A 14,909-nucleotide genomic window follows, 5' to 3' on the forward strand; every position below is an offset into this window, starting at 1 on the left:
GAAGGAGGCCATTCGGCCCATCGAGTCTGCACCGACCCACTTAAGCCCTCACTTCCACCCTATCCCCGTAACCCAATAACCCCATCTAACCTTTTTGCTCACTCAGGGCAATTTAGCATGGCCAATCCACCTAACCTGCACGTTTTTGGACTGTGGGAGGAAACTGGAGCATCCGGAGGAAACCCACGCACACACGGGGAGAACGTGCAGACTCCGCACAGACAGTGACCCAGCGGGGAACCGAACCAGGGACCCTGGCGCTGTGAAGCCACAGTGCTATCCACTTGTGCTACCGTGCTACCCTAGGTGGGGAAATGGTGAGGGAAAAACAGATCAATGGAAGAAATGAAAATAAATGAATGGAAATAAAAATGGGGTGAAGGTGGGGAGAGAGTTCACAGTCTGAAGTTGTTGAACTCAATGTTGAGTCCTGAAGGCTGTAACGTGCTTAATCGGAAGATGAGGTGCTGTTCCTCCAGTTTGTGCTGGGCTTCACTGGAACATTGCAGCAGGCCAAGGACGGACATGTGGACATGCGAGCAGGGAGGTGAGTTGAAATGGCAGCGACAGGAAGGACTGGGTCCTGCTTGCGGACGGACTGGAGGTGTTCTGCAAAGTGGTCATCTAGTTTGCGTTTAATCTCTCCGATGTAGAGTAGATCATACTGGGAGCAGCGAATGCAAAAGACCAGATTGAAGGAGGTGCACGTGAAGTGCTGCCTCACCTGAAAAGAATGTTTAGGCCCTTGGATGGTGAGCTGGGAGGAGGTAAATGGGCAGGTGTTACACCTTCTGCAATTGCATGGGAAAGTGCCGTGGGAAGAGAGTGGGCGTGGTGCAGGAGTGGACCATGGCATCCCGGACGGAACGGCCCCTGCAAAATGCTGACGGGGGAGTGAGTGGTGGAATCATGCTGGAATTGGCAGAACTGACAGAGGATGATTTTTTGAATGCAGAGGCTGGTGGGTGAAAAGTGAGGAGAAGGGACCCAATCCTGATTCTAGGAGGGAGGAGAGGGGGTGAGAGCAGCAGGTGGGGGAAATGGGTCGGACACGGCTAAGAGCCATGTTGACCAGAGGGGGTGGGAAACCACGATTAAGGAAGAATGAAGACATGTTACCAGCACCATTTTAGAAAGTGGCATCATCGGAACAGATGCAACGGAGGAGAAGGAACTGGGAGAATGGGAGCACAAACTAGTTGGGCCAAATGGCCTGTAGCTTCCATTGGCAGCTTTTACGACTGAACTAATTTGTCGTCGGAGCCAGGAACCCTCTCCTCTCTCTTTCGCAATTGATACACTCCTGAAACCATTCCCCACTGTCTCTCCCTTGAAGGGGGGTGGTGGTGGCGGTGGTGGGGGGGGGGGGGGGCAGTGCACATTTCCCCTCCCTGGTCACCATCACAGTGCCTAGGGTTGGTATCAGAGGAAGAATGAAAAGTAATCTCACCTGAAGTCTCCCTCCAGCCTCTCCTGCTGGACAAGGGTTGGGATGATCGGCCCCATCAGAATCTTATTGACCACGGAGCCGATTATGAAGTAAATGAAGATGCTGACTGGGCCCAGCCAACCTGTGCTGAAAACAAACAAAACCGAAAAACCAAAGATGAAGAAAGAACTTTATCAACAAGATACTCTTACAAAGTAATCTGTTATGTGAGATCTTGTTGAAAGCCTTCTGAAAGTCTCAAGAAATGACATCCACTGGTTCTCCCTGGTCAACCCGACTAGTTATCTCGCCAAAGAATTCTAGTTGATTTTGTGACCAAAAAGGTTAGGAGGGGTTATTGGGTTAAGGGGTTAGTGTGGAAGCGAGGGCTTAAGTGGGTCAGTGCAGCCTCACGGCGCTGAGGTCCCAGGTTCGATCCCAGCTCTGGGTCACTGTCCGTGTGGAGTTTGCACATTCTCCCGTGTCGGCGTGGGTTTCGCCCCCACAACCCAAAAACGTGCAGAGTAGGTGGATTGGCCATGCTAAATTGCCCCTTAATTGGAAAAAATAATTGGGTAATCTAAATTTATTTAAAAAAAAGTGGGTCAGTGCAGACTCGATGGGCCGAATGGCCTCCTTCTGCACTGTATGTTCTATATTCCATCTGGGAAAAGGCCCAGAGTAAGAACCAAACTCCATTTAGACACAGCAAATTGCACATTTCTTTTTTCCCCATAAATTTAGTGCACCCAATTCACTTTTTTTCCAATTAAGGGGCAATTTAGCTTGTTCAATCCACCTACCCTGCACATCTTTGGGTTGTGGGGGTGAAACCCACGCAAAGCAAACTCCACACGGACAGTGACCCAGAGCTGGGATCGAACCTGGGACCTCGGCGCCGTGAGGCAACAGGGCTAAACCACTGTGCCACCGTGCTGCCTTCCAAGTTGCACATTTCTAACCTCTCTCCTCAGAGAGATGTATCTTAAGCTAGTTTTGAAAGTCTGGTGCTGTGGGAGGCAGGGCTGGATTTTCTCATTACCTGTGAAAGCACTGGTAGGTGTAATAGCTCAGAGTGAATGGGGAGATGATGAGGTTGCTGGCCATTGTGCTCATCCCTTTGCAGAACCTCTCCACATCCTGGCTGATACGCTGGTCCCTGGAAAACACACACACACAGCTTCACACCAGGTTACATCTCAGCTGAATCAGCCTATGATCCAGCAATGCGGTTCACAGGAATATTTAAACCCATTTGTCTTTCTCTCATCGATCACATTGTCCTAACTTTGATTAGATACTCACCCCGAGTATCGTTTATTCTATACATAAACCATCTGAACCCCTCAATTTGATTCCAGTCTGTAACTCACTCCCAACTAGCCACCATTCTCTCTATAAACCATCCGAACCCCTCGATTAGACTAGTGTCTGTAACTGACTCACGGGTACCTACTACCATCTGAATCTCTTGATTTGTGGGTGGCACAATGGTTTGCACTGCTGCCTCACAGCTCCAGATATCCGGGTTCAATTCCGGCTTCGGGTGGAGTTTGCACTTCCTCCCCGTGTCTACATGGATTTCCTGCGGGTGCTCCGGTTCCCTCCCACACTCCAGAATGTGCACGTTAGGTGTATTGCCATGGTAACTTTCCCCTTAAGTGTCCAAAAGGATAGGTGGTGAAACTGGGGTAGGGCGGGGGGTTGGGTCTAGGTAGGGTGCCGGTGCATTCTCGATGGGCCGAATGACCTCCTTCTGCACTGTAAATTCTATGATTTGATTCCATTCTGTGACCTTCAATATTCAGGTCATCAGTAATTCAGCTTCCCACAAGAGCGAACACTTTAAAAGAAATGGATTCAATTGCTTGGGAAATATTTTTTGGTGTCTGGATATTATCAAAGGTGCTATATGAATGAATAGTTCCTATTTTTCTTTCCATCCCATCCTTTTATTGGTTTATACAATGGTTTATATACTGGTTATATACTGTTTATATACTGGTTATTCCATACTTTGCTGAGATTAGGTGCACAGCCACCTGCACCAAGCCGAAGTGATTATTCTTCACTTCAATATGAAGAAGTTATTTATCCAAGGGAGGAATCACAGCTGCAGCCTGACCTGTCCTCACCTTGCTACCAAGGTCATCAAATAGCGAGAATCCCGGGAAAGAATTCTCCTTCCTAACTCATTGCCAGTGGAGTTCCAACGACATCCACTCCAGATCACTGGAGGTTGATTCCGGAACATTCTCGGTTTTCACTGCTCAGCTCCTCATTGTTTGACCCGACTGAAGAACTGAACCCTCCACTTTATAATAAACGTATTTTATTAATTAGGGAAGAACGAGTCCCATTCAGATTCCACCTACGGGTTATCCAGCTCATCGTGGAGTACGTTAAGAGCGTAGTAGACTTTCCTCTTGAAGTAGGACTTGTGAAGGTGCATGGTGAGGCTCTGCCTCCATCGTACGTACAGCAAACTCGAGATGAACTGGTCGAGGCTCTTCAGCTGAAAGAGAAAACCAATCACTGGGGTGAAAAGTTACAAACAAATCTCGAACATTCATATTCTGTCACAAGACATTTGGCCGAGGAACCAATTTCCTTTCACTTCCTTTTTGTCCAAAGGTTGCTCTCCACCCTTAAGTTATTCCCTCAAAATCAGAAAGGTGTAGCTGTCTGTGGTAGCGCCGCACCAATGACTGTGTCTACGCTCCCCATCTTTCCTCATCCAAATCTATTGCTGCAACCATCCTGGTCTTTCTACTACCCTTACAGATTAGAAACCAAGAAATCTCATACACGATGTGGAGATGCCGGCGTTGGACTGGGGTGAGCACAGTAAGAAGTCTTACAACGCCAGGTTAAAGTCCAACAGGTTTGTTTCAAACACGAGCTTTCGGAAAGCTCGTGTTTGAAACAAACCTGTTGGACTTTAACCTGGTGTTGTAAGACTTCTTACTGTACTCTCTGTGGCAGCAAGTTCCACATTCTCCCCACTCGCTGGGTAAGGACGTTTCTTCTGAATTCCCGACATCGATGGGCTCTGGTTATTCTTTCCTCCACAACAGGAAACGTACTCTCTCTGTATCCACTCTATTAAAGCCTTTCAAAAACATTTGAGACCTCTATGAGCTCCCCTTCAGTCTTTCCCTTTCCAGCCTATCCACCTGTCTCTGATAGGTATTTATTTTACACTTCTGATATCATCCTCACCAATCCTTTTTGCACCTTTTGCAGCGCCTCAATATCCATTTGATAATTTGGAGACCAAACGTAACCCAGTGCAGACCGAATCAGGGTTTCATTGTGTGTTTAACACAGCTTCTTCAGTGTTCTAATTCATCCATGCGGTGTGAGCGTCAAGGGCATGGTCAGCACTTACTGCCCATCCCTAACAGCCCTGAGGAGGTGGTGTTGAGCCACTTTCCTAAACCGCTGCGCACCATGCCCCCACAGTGGCAGCACGGCAGCATGATGGTTAGCATAAATGCTTCACAGCTCCAGGGTCCCAGGTTCGATTCCCGGCTGGGTCACTGTCTGTGTGGAGTCTGCACGTCCTCCCCGTGTGTGCGTGGGTTTCCTCCGGGTGCTCCAGTTTCCTCCCACAGTCCAAAGATGTGCGAGTTAGGTGGATTGGCCATGTTAAATTGCCCGTAGTGTCCTAAAAAGTAAGGGGGGAAGGGGGGAGGGGGGGGGGGGAAGGGGGGAGGGGGGAGGGGGGAGGGGGAGGGGGGAGGGGGGAGGGGGGAGGGGGGGGGGTTGGGTTACGGGTATAGGGTGGATATGTGGGTTTGAGTAGGGTGATCATTGCTCGGCACAACATTGAGGGCCGAAGGGCCTGTTCTGAGCTGTACTGTTCTATGTTCTAGTGCTCTTCGGGAGGCAGTTCCAGGATTTTGACTCAGTGACAAAGAACAAAGAAAATTACAGCACAGGAACAGGCCCTTCGGCTCTCCCAGCCTGCGCCGACGGTGACGGTGAAGGAACGGTGACATTGTTCCAAGTCGGGATGGTGAATGACTTGATGGGGAACTTTTCAATACTATTAGGGCGACACGGTGGCTCAGTGGTTAGCACTGCTGCCTCGCAGCGCCAAAGACCAGGGTTCGATTCCAACCTCGGATGACTGTCTGTGTGGCATTTGCACGTTCTCCCCCCCCGTGTCTGCGTGGGTTTCCTCCGGGTGCTCCGGTTTCCTCCTACAGTCCAAAGATGTGCAGGTTAGGTGAATTCACCGTGCTAAAAAAACTGCCCTCTGGTATCCAAAAGGGGATGTGTTTTTAAAAAAATTTAGAGTACCCAATTCATTTTTCCAATTTTTTAGGGGCAATTTAGCATGGCCAATCCAGCTACCCGGCACATCTTTGGGCTGTGGGAGTGAGACCCATGCAAACATGGGGAGAATGTGCAAACTCCACACGGATAGTGATCCAGAGCCGGGAACGAACCTGGGACCTCGGCGCCATGAGGCAGCAATGCTAACCACTGTGCCACCACGCTGTCCTGGTGAGGTGGGGTTACTGGGTTGTTGAAATAGGCTGGGGGTTGTGGGCCTAGGTAAGGTGCTCTTTTAGAGGGTCAGTGCAGACCCAATGGGCCGAATGGCCTGCTTCTACACTGTGGGGATTCTACAATTCTATCCTTTTGGAAATTGGCTTTAAACCTTGGTTGCCTTTTTTCAAAGGCCTTATTAACCTGTGTCACATTTTTAATTGGTTTGTGGATTTGTACTCCCAGGTATCCTTTTGATCCTTTCCTCCACTTATAGATTCTTAATTTCCGAGTAATATTGACTATTTAAAAAAAACCAAAATATAAGTGCAATGTCACAGAGAAATTCAGGACTGCACTGTCCATCTTCTACAGATGTGCCATAGAGAGCTCCTGTCCGGCTGCATCACAGCCTGGTATGGCAACTGCTTGGCCCAAGATCGCAAGAAGCTGCAGTTTGGTGAACTCAGCCCAACACATCACACAAACTTGCCACCCTCACATTGATTCCGTCTACACCTCCCGCTGCCTCAGGAAGGCAGACAGCATTATCAGAGACCCCTCCCACCCAGGCATTGCCTTCTTCCAGACCCTTCCATCAGGCAGAAGGTACAGAAGTCTGAAGAGTCGCACATCCAGACATAGGAACAGCTTCTTCCCCACAACTACTAGACTCCTCAACAACTCTCCCTCAGGGACAGCACGGTGGCCTAGTGGTTAACACAGCTGCCTCACGGCGCTGAGGTCCCAGGTTCGATCCCGGCTCTGGGTCACTGTCCGTGTGAAGTTTGCACCTTCTCCCCGTGTCTGCATGGGTTTCGCCCCCACAACCCAAAAATGTGCAGAGTAGGTGGATTGGCCAAGCTAAATTGCCCCTTAATTGGAAAAAATAATTGGGTAATCTAAATTTATTTTAAAAAACCAACTCTCTCTCAGGGCAGCACGGTGGCCTAGTGGTTAGCACAACCGCCTCACGGCGCTGAGGTCCCAGGTTCGAATCCCGGCCCTGGGTCACTGTCTGTGTGGAGTTTGCACATTCTCCCTGTGTCTGCGTGGGTTTCGCCCCCACAACCCAAAAATGTGCAGAGTAGGTGGATTGGCCACACTAAATTGCCCCTTAATTGGAAAAAATAATTGGGTAATCTAAATTTTAAAAAAAAATATTTAAAAAAAAACAACTCTCCCTCGGACTGATCTGTTCCCTGTAAGAACACTATTCACAACGCCCTATGCTGCTCTTGCTCATGTATTTGCTTTGTTTGGCCCCTTGTTCCGCACTGTAACCAATCACTGTTTGTCGATGTACCATTTGTCAATGTACTCTGTTGATTTTTTTTTCCGTCTACTATGTATGTACTGGGTACTTTCCCTTGGCCGCAGAAAAATACTTTTCACTGTACGTCAGTACACGTGACAATAGATCAAATCAAATGACAATAGTAGCACATTAGGCCCTCGGCCAGCACAGGAGCTCTCCACACAATGACACTGTATTTATTTACAGAGTTCTCTTCCTTTCATTGGATACTAACTACATTACTTACCACAGAGTTGGCCACAATGAGGCAGATGGCTATGACTGTGATATTTCTGAAACCAACCAAGTCTTTCTCACCCAGAATCTTGAAGTATTGGCTTGGGACAATTCCCACCTGGTAGACCACCAGCTGCTCTGTAAAGGAATAACAAACACAGTCACCTTACTTCAGCCAGGATATACTGGCATTGGATGTAGCTCAGAGCAGATTCACGAGGCTGATTCCTGGGACGAAGGAAACGTTGGGCATGTTCGGGCTGTACTCACTGGAGCGAAGAATGAGAGGTGATCTTATTGAAACATTTAAGATCCCGAGGAGGCTTGTCAGGGTCAATGCTGAGAGAATGTTTCCTCCCAGGGTAGAATCTAGAACTGGAGGACAATATCTCAAAATGAGGAACAGTGGTACAGTGGTTAGCACTGATGCCTCACAGTGCCAAGAACCCGGGTTTGATTCTGATCTTGGGTGATTGCGTGGAGTTTGCAAGTTCTCCCCATGTCTGTGTGGGTTTCCTCCCACAGTCCAAAGATGTGCAGATTAGGTGGATTGGCCATGCTCAATTGCTCCTTAGTATCCAAAAGGTTAGTTGGGGTTAGAGGGGATAGGGCAGGGGATTGAGCCCAGGTAGCTCGCTCTTTCGGAGTCAGGGCAGACTCGAGGGGCCGAATGGCCTCCTTCTGCACTGTAGAGATTCTGTGAGGGGTCTCTCGTTTAATATGGGGATGATGAGAAATTTCTTTTCTCGAGGATGGTTAGTGTTTGAAATTCTCTTCCACAAGGCAATGGAGGATGGGTCAATGAATGCATTCAAGGAAGAGTTCAGACAGATTTTTGATGGGCAAAGAAGCCACGCGTTATGGGGGAAAGAGATAGGAAAATGCTGTTAAAGCCACAATCAGATCAGCAAAGACCTTATTGAAAGGCGGAGCAGTCTCGATGGATCAAGTGGCCTTTTTCCTATGATGTTACGATCTTATGCTCACACTGCTGAATTAGGTGGCAAATCCATCTCTGGGATCAGAATTTCTGTCAGTTTTTCTGCCCTGTTAACAGCATTTCAACTTGCAACAAGAGACAGTCACACCTGACAGAGAGATCACAGTCCGGGATGACTCTTTCTTCAAGAATGAATGAAAATCGCTTATTGTCACGAGTAGGCTTCAATGAAGTTACTGTGAAAAGCCCCTAGTCGCCACATTCCGGCGCCTGTCCGGGGAGGCTGGTACGGGAATCGAACCGTGCTGCTGGCCTGCTTGGTCTGCTTTAAAAGCCAGCGATTTAGCCTTGTGAGCTAAACCAGCATGCACTGTGAGGACAATAATATAAAGAACAAAGAAAAGTACAGCACAGGAACAGGCCCTTCAGCCTCCAAGCCCGTGCCGATCATGCTGCCCGGCTAAACTACAATCTTCTACGTATCCCTCTATTCCCATCCTATTCATGTATTTGTCAACATGCCCCTGAAATGTCACTATCGTCCCTGCTTCCACCACCTCCTCCGGCAGCGAGTTCCAGGCACCCACTACCCTCTGTGTAAAAAAACTTGCCTCATACATCTACTCTAAACCTTGCCCCTCGCACCGTAAACCTATTGCTCCGGTGCCCACCTCCCTGCCATACTAGTTTAAACCCTCCCGTGTGACACTAGCAAACCTCGCGGCCAGGATATTTATGCCTCTCCAGTTTAGATGCAACCCGTCCTTCTTATACAGGTCACACCTGCCCCGGAAGAGCTCCCAGTGGTCCAGATAACGGAACCTTCCCTCCTACACCAGCTGTTTAGCCACGTGTTTAGCTGTTCTATCTTCCTATTTCTAGCCTCACTGGCACGTGGCACAGGAAGTAATCCCGAGATTACAACCCTAGAGGTCCTGTCTTTTAACTTTCTGCCTAGCTCCCTGAACTCCTGCTGCAGGACCTCATGCCCCTTCCTGCCTATTTCGTTAGTACCAATATGTACAACAACCTCTGCCTGTTTGCCCTCCCCCTTCAGGATGCCCGCTACCCATTCAGAGACACCCTGGACCCTGGAACCAGGAAGGCAACAGTATACCATCCTGGAGTCTCTTTCACGTCCACAGAAGCACCTATCTGTGCCCCTGACTATAGAGTCCCCTGTGACTATTGCTCTTCTGCACTTTGACCCTCCCTGCTGAACATCAGAGCCAGCCGTGGTGCCACTGCTCTGGCTGCTGCTGTTTTCCCCTGATAGGCTAACCCCCCCCCAACAGTATCCAAAGGGGTATACCTGTTAGAGAGGGGGTCAACCACAGGGGATTCCTGCACTGACTGCCTGCCCCTTCTGGTGGTCACCCATTTCTCTGCCTACACCTTGGGTGTGACCACATTTATATAACTGCTATCTATGATGCTTTCCGCCACCTGCATGCTCCTAAGTGCATCCGACTGCTGCTCCAACCGAACCATGCGGTCTGTGAGGAGCTCCAGTTATAGAACATAGAACAGTACAGCACAGAACAGGCCCTTCGGCCCTCGATGTTGTGCCGAGCAATGATCACCCTACTCAAACCCACGTATCCACCCTATACCCATAACCCAACAACCCCCCCCCCCCCCCCCCCCTAACCTTACTTTTTAGGACACTACGGGCAATTTAGCATGGCCAATCCACCTAACCCGCACATCTTTGGACTGTGGGAGGAAACCGGAGCACCCGGAGGAAACCCACGCACACACGGGGAGGACGTGCAGACTCCGCACAGACAGTGACCCAGCCGGGAACCGAACCTGGGACCCTGGAGCTGTGAAGCATTTACGCTAACCACCATGCTACCGTGCTGCCCTGCCAACAGAAAGTTGGGTGCACTTTCTGCAGATGTAGCCATCTGGGACGCTGGAAGCCTCCCGGACCTGCCACATCTCACAGTCAGAGCACTGCACCCCTCTAATTGACATTGCGTCAGTTAATTAGTAAATTAAATTTAAAAGTTAAGAAAAAAGTTACTGTTAACTATATGTTTCCTAGCACTAGATTTCTACTATAAATGTGAAAGCTAAATACAGTACTCTCCGATTTCTGGCTTAGATACCCCTCTAAATTATAATTAAGTAATAAGTAATTATGTTTAATTAGTTTAACAATGCTTAATTTTTAAATTTTATGTAGCTTCTCAACCAACTAATAATGAGGGAAGGGGGCTGTCCACCTGGATCTAGTGCAGCGCAGACTGAGGAATGATTAACAGTGATACTGAAGGAGACGAGTAGAGTCAGTCTTCTAGGCAGAGCTTTTGTGGGTGATGTTGAAAGAATGAATAACAGGGCCTTAAAAATCTGGGTGTGCCTATTTTTGGGTATTTTACCTCCGTGCTCAAATGGGGAGGACCGAGGAGCCTGAATTTTGGGCCTCAGACCTCACATCATAACATGGCATTGTCAGTGGGAGCTCGCAGAGATTGCTGTTCCAATTCGCAGTTTCAGTGATCCAGGTCAGATCAGGAGGGCCCAGAGGAGGCACAGATGGACATCGGAATCCATGATCGGGATTCAGTGGGAGGACGAGTCGCAAGATTGCAGTTTTCAGGAGTGCTGCCGAGGTTGGGTGGGGGGGGGGGGGGCTGTTTCCCTCACGACATTTGTAATCAGATGATTTTCCCCAGCACTTTGTTATTATAGCAGAGCTCCAGTATCGGCAGTATTTTGCTTGTCTTTTAGTTCTTCTCCCTATTCTTTCCCCGTTGCCTTTCTTTTTGAAGTAAATATCCAATTCTTTTCTGCATTGATCATAGAGACCACGAAGGAATGAGCTGTGATCCTCGGCCGATTCTGAGCTGCTTTATCTCACCGTCGGTAGCATGAGCGAAGGACTACAGTTTCCTACAGTGTATCCAGATTAATGGTCTTGTGAAACAGTGGGGTTGAGGACCCTCCCTCAGAGCCAGGAGCTCCGAGCCCCATCCCAAGGCTTGCTGGCTGAGGAAGGTGCAGTCACATCAACCTATAAACCCTTCCAGTGCATCCAATGACAGGTGGGAGAGATTCCTGCTCAGCCAGGAATGTGATGGAAAGAAAATCGGAGCCTCTGCCATCACCTCCCGTTGCTCAATGTAAAACTCATGTTGCCTCAGCAACTCTGACTGACTGAACTGTAACGTACCACCGTCTGGATTCAGAAAGGAGATGACGGTGTTCGTTCCTGCCCCTGATCACTATCCAGTAACCATGCTGCAAAAGACAGATAGAGTGCGCCTGTGTACACCAAGGGAGATAATTTTCATGATCAATGCTCCAACATGAATAATAATCTGAGCGGCTGGAGGCTGTGTCTGTGTGAGGGAAGGGGAGAAAATCATAGTTTAATAATTACAGAGGAGGATCACAAATCAGGCGTTCTGTACAAAGGAGGACTGTGGACAGAGTTACAGAAACACAGAGGTTTTTACAAGTTTTTTATGGAGCTTTCCTGCCAATCAGCCCCTGGGAGTGGGACCAGAGCATAATGCGGCCCCTGGTTCGACCACTCCTCATGTGGAAAACAGAAGGTTTCCTCCCTGAAGTCAATTAGAGTCCTGAACAAAAATAAAAACAGAAAAAGCTGGAAAAACTCAGCAGGTCTGGCAGCATCTGTGGAGAGAGTAGCACAGTTAACGTTTCGAGTTTCTTCAGAGGTTGAACAGATCAGACTCACCAAGGAGAGCGACGAATAGCAGTGTGGCGAACATCAGGACACTCTGCGACGACCAAGACGGGAAAAGGACTGCCTGGATACGGCAGAATCGTCTCACAAACAGAAGGTCCAGCTTCGGTCTGGAAGAATAAAACAAAGTGCTCACAATTGGTACAGTTCTCTCCCTGCCTTGGCTCCCTGTACGTTTGGCACCTGCGAGGCAAACAGACTGGAGACCAGTTTGCAGGCTCCACCAGCATCACACAAAATAGCCACGGTTACACGGAGTAGCCTGGGATGCTTGGCGTCCACTCGGGCATCATTCTCATTGCAGCACAGCCGAGATAGGCAAGTGGATGGAAGGTGACCAATATAACCCTGCTTCCTGTTAATCTGTGACACACCGTTCTGGAGCTGTGTGATCACCATGCTTTCCCTTGGTGTGGCTGATCATCTGAACAATACAGGGAATAAACAATGATTATTTAAAAAAAATTTCAAGTGTACCCTGCTTGACTTATTCCCGAGGCAGGAGGGGCTAACCACGCCTCGCGGTGTGGTACTGAGGTGTACAGATCAGAAAATTCTGAGTGCTGACTCAGCTGTGCTTCACCAGGGCAGCGGCAGAGATGATTCGAGTGGTTTCAATGCCCTTGGCTAAGGGTCAGGGCAAAGCGGCTGAGCCTCATTGAATTCAGCATCTGCGCCTGGCCAGCAATGGTGCCAGCAGAGGGGTGGGGTGGCGGGTAGGGTGGATGGCGATACCTTCCGCTGCCAAATAGTACATCAACACTCTTGGTTTCATGAGTGAAGAATCATCCTCCTCTTGGTCTGCCGGTGCCTAAGGAATTTCATCCTAGCACAGGTGGCAGTGCCTTCAGTGGGGCCAATGGGTGGAAGAGGTCATGCCAGCCTCAGCGCTGTGGGTACATTCACCAAGGGTTCAGTGGACAAAGTTTCAGTCTCCCTGTGTTACATCAGGTGCTGATCCACCCTTGCCACATGGTTCCTGCCCTACCTGCTGCATTCCTGCCTCCTGGAGCCTGGCATCGCCCCTTCACCAGCAGCCGCCTGACAGTCACATGCAAGTGAGCAGGGTCCACGACTGCGTCTGACGTCAGGCGCAGTACTGACAGGGCTGGCGCCGTGATGACGTCAGACGCAAAGCGCCGGCAAGCCGGTTCCGCGATTACGTCAGGCGCAAGCCGGTGCCGCGATTACGTCAGGCGCAAGCCGGTGCCGCGATTACGTCAGGCGCAAGCCGGTGCCGCGATTACGTCAGGTGCAGAGCGCCGGCAAGCCGGTGCCGCGTTTACGTCACCCGCACCCGATTACGTCACCGCCGAGAGCTGGCCCCGAGGCGGCGCGGTGACGTTTCGCGCACAAAGCACTCTCGACGCCCCCTGGTCGAGGCCTAGTCGTTCAGGCTTCTGGCATTATTTGAATTGAAGAGTCAGCTCTAAACGTGGCTCTCACTTCTCCCGCCCATCCAACAATTCTGCCCTGTTTTACTTTGCCCCTGCTGATGTCCGAGTGTTGTTGGCCCCTCCATTATCTCACATCCTTGATGGTGAAGCCTCCCATGGTCAAGCAGCCTGCAGTTCCAAATCCCTGCCTTCATCCTTCGGCCTTCCAGGGGGAGACCAGATCCTCCAACCCCTTTCACGTCCACCCAATGGGTGGCACGGTAGCACAGTGGTTAGCCAAGTTGTTTCACAGCTCCCTGCTCCCAGGTTCGATTCCAGGCTTGGGTCACTGTGTGGAGTCTACACGTTCTCCCTGTGTCTGCGTGAGTTTCCACCGGGTGCTCCGGTTTCCTCCCACAAGTCCAGAATTGGACATTCTGAATTCTCTGTGTACCCGAACAGGCGCCGGTATGTGGCGACTAGGGGCTTTTCACAGTAACTTCATTGAAGTGTTCATGTAAGCCTACTTATGACAATAAAGATTATTTTATAGAATCAAAAAGTAGTTCCAGCAAAGGAGGAGGCCATTCAGCCCATCTGTCCATGGCAGCTCTTTCCAAGCTGCATTCCCCATAGCCCTGCAATTACTTTCAGGTAATTATTAAATTGAAACCCATGATTGAATATGGCTCCACCACGTACTCAAGCAGTGCATTCCTGATCTTAACCATCGTGTTAAAATGTTTTCTTTCACCATTGGCTCTTTTGCCAATCACCTGAAATCAGTGTCCTCGAGTCTCAACATTTCCAACAATGTCAATAGTGTCTCCCTATTTACTCCGTCTTCTAGACTCATTGTGAATTTTGAACGAAACACCTGAAAACCGGCCAGGATTGGAACTAGCGGGGCAGCACGGTGGCACAGTGGTTAGCACTGCTGTCTCACAGCGCCGAGGTCTCGTGTTCGATCCCGGCTCTGGGTCACTGGACATGCGGAGTTTGCAAATTCTCCACGTGTCTGCGTGTGTTTTGCCCCCACAATCCAAAGATGTGCCGGGTAGGTATATTGGTGATGCTAAATTGCCCCTTAATTGGGAAAAATTAATTGGCTAATCTATATTTATTTAAAAAAAGGATTGGAACTAGAGTGATCAATTATCCTGGCTGGGACTGGTATGCTGTATGCCGCGTCACGGTTTCACTTTTGTTTAACAAAATAAAACTGTTGTTAAACCTTCTTGGGACTCCCGAGGATATTATAGTAACGTCCTAGGTTTTCAACACTGCGTGCTAAGCAGTATGTGATAGACAGAGCTAAGTGATCCCACAATCAATGGTTCAGACCAAAGCTCTGCAATCCTTTTTTTTCCTTTTTATAAATTTAGAGTAACCAATTCATTTTTTCCAAT

At 49.2% G+C, this 14,909-nt stretch overlaps 1 protein-coding gene across 1 annotated transcript in view; it reads right to left on the reverse strand.

Annotated features, from left to right (window-relative positions):
* abcd4 (ATP-binding cassette, sub-family D (ALD), member 4) overlaps nt 1-13,204 on the reverse strand; it is a 63,265-nt gene extending 50,061 nt beyond the window's left edge. The window contains exons 1-6 of the mRNA XM_038821479.1: nt 13,113-13,204; nt 12,116-12,234; nt 7,474-7,601; nt 3,805-3,944; nt 2,472-2,588; nt 1,451-1,576 (exon numbers count right to left, since the gene is read on the reverse strand). Coding sequence (XP_038677407.1) covers nt 1,451-1,576; nt 2,472-2,588; nt 3,805-3,944; nt 7,474-7,601; nt 12,116-12,234; nt 13,113-13,144 — 662 coding nt within the window. The 5' untranslated portion in view covers nt 13,145-13,204. The remainder of the gene's footprint in view (nt 1-1,450; nt 1,577-2,471; nt 2,589-3,804; nt 3,945-7,473; nt 7,602-12,115; nt 12,235-13,112) is intronic.
* Nucleotides 13,205-14,909: the final 1,705 nt, after the last annotated feature.

This window comes from Scyliorhinus canicula, chromosome 2 (genome assembly GCF_902713615.1).
Source record: "Scyliorhinus canicula chromosome 2, sScyCan1.1, whole genome shotgun sequence".
In the NCBI taxonomy this organism is placed as follows: domain Eukaryota; kingdom Metazoa; phylum Chordata; class Chondrichthyes; order Carcharhiniformes; family Scyliorhinidae; genus Scyliorhinus; species Scyliorhinus canicula.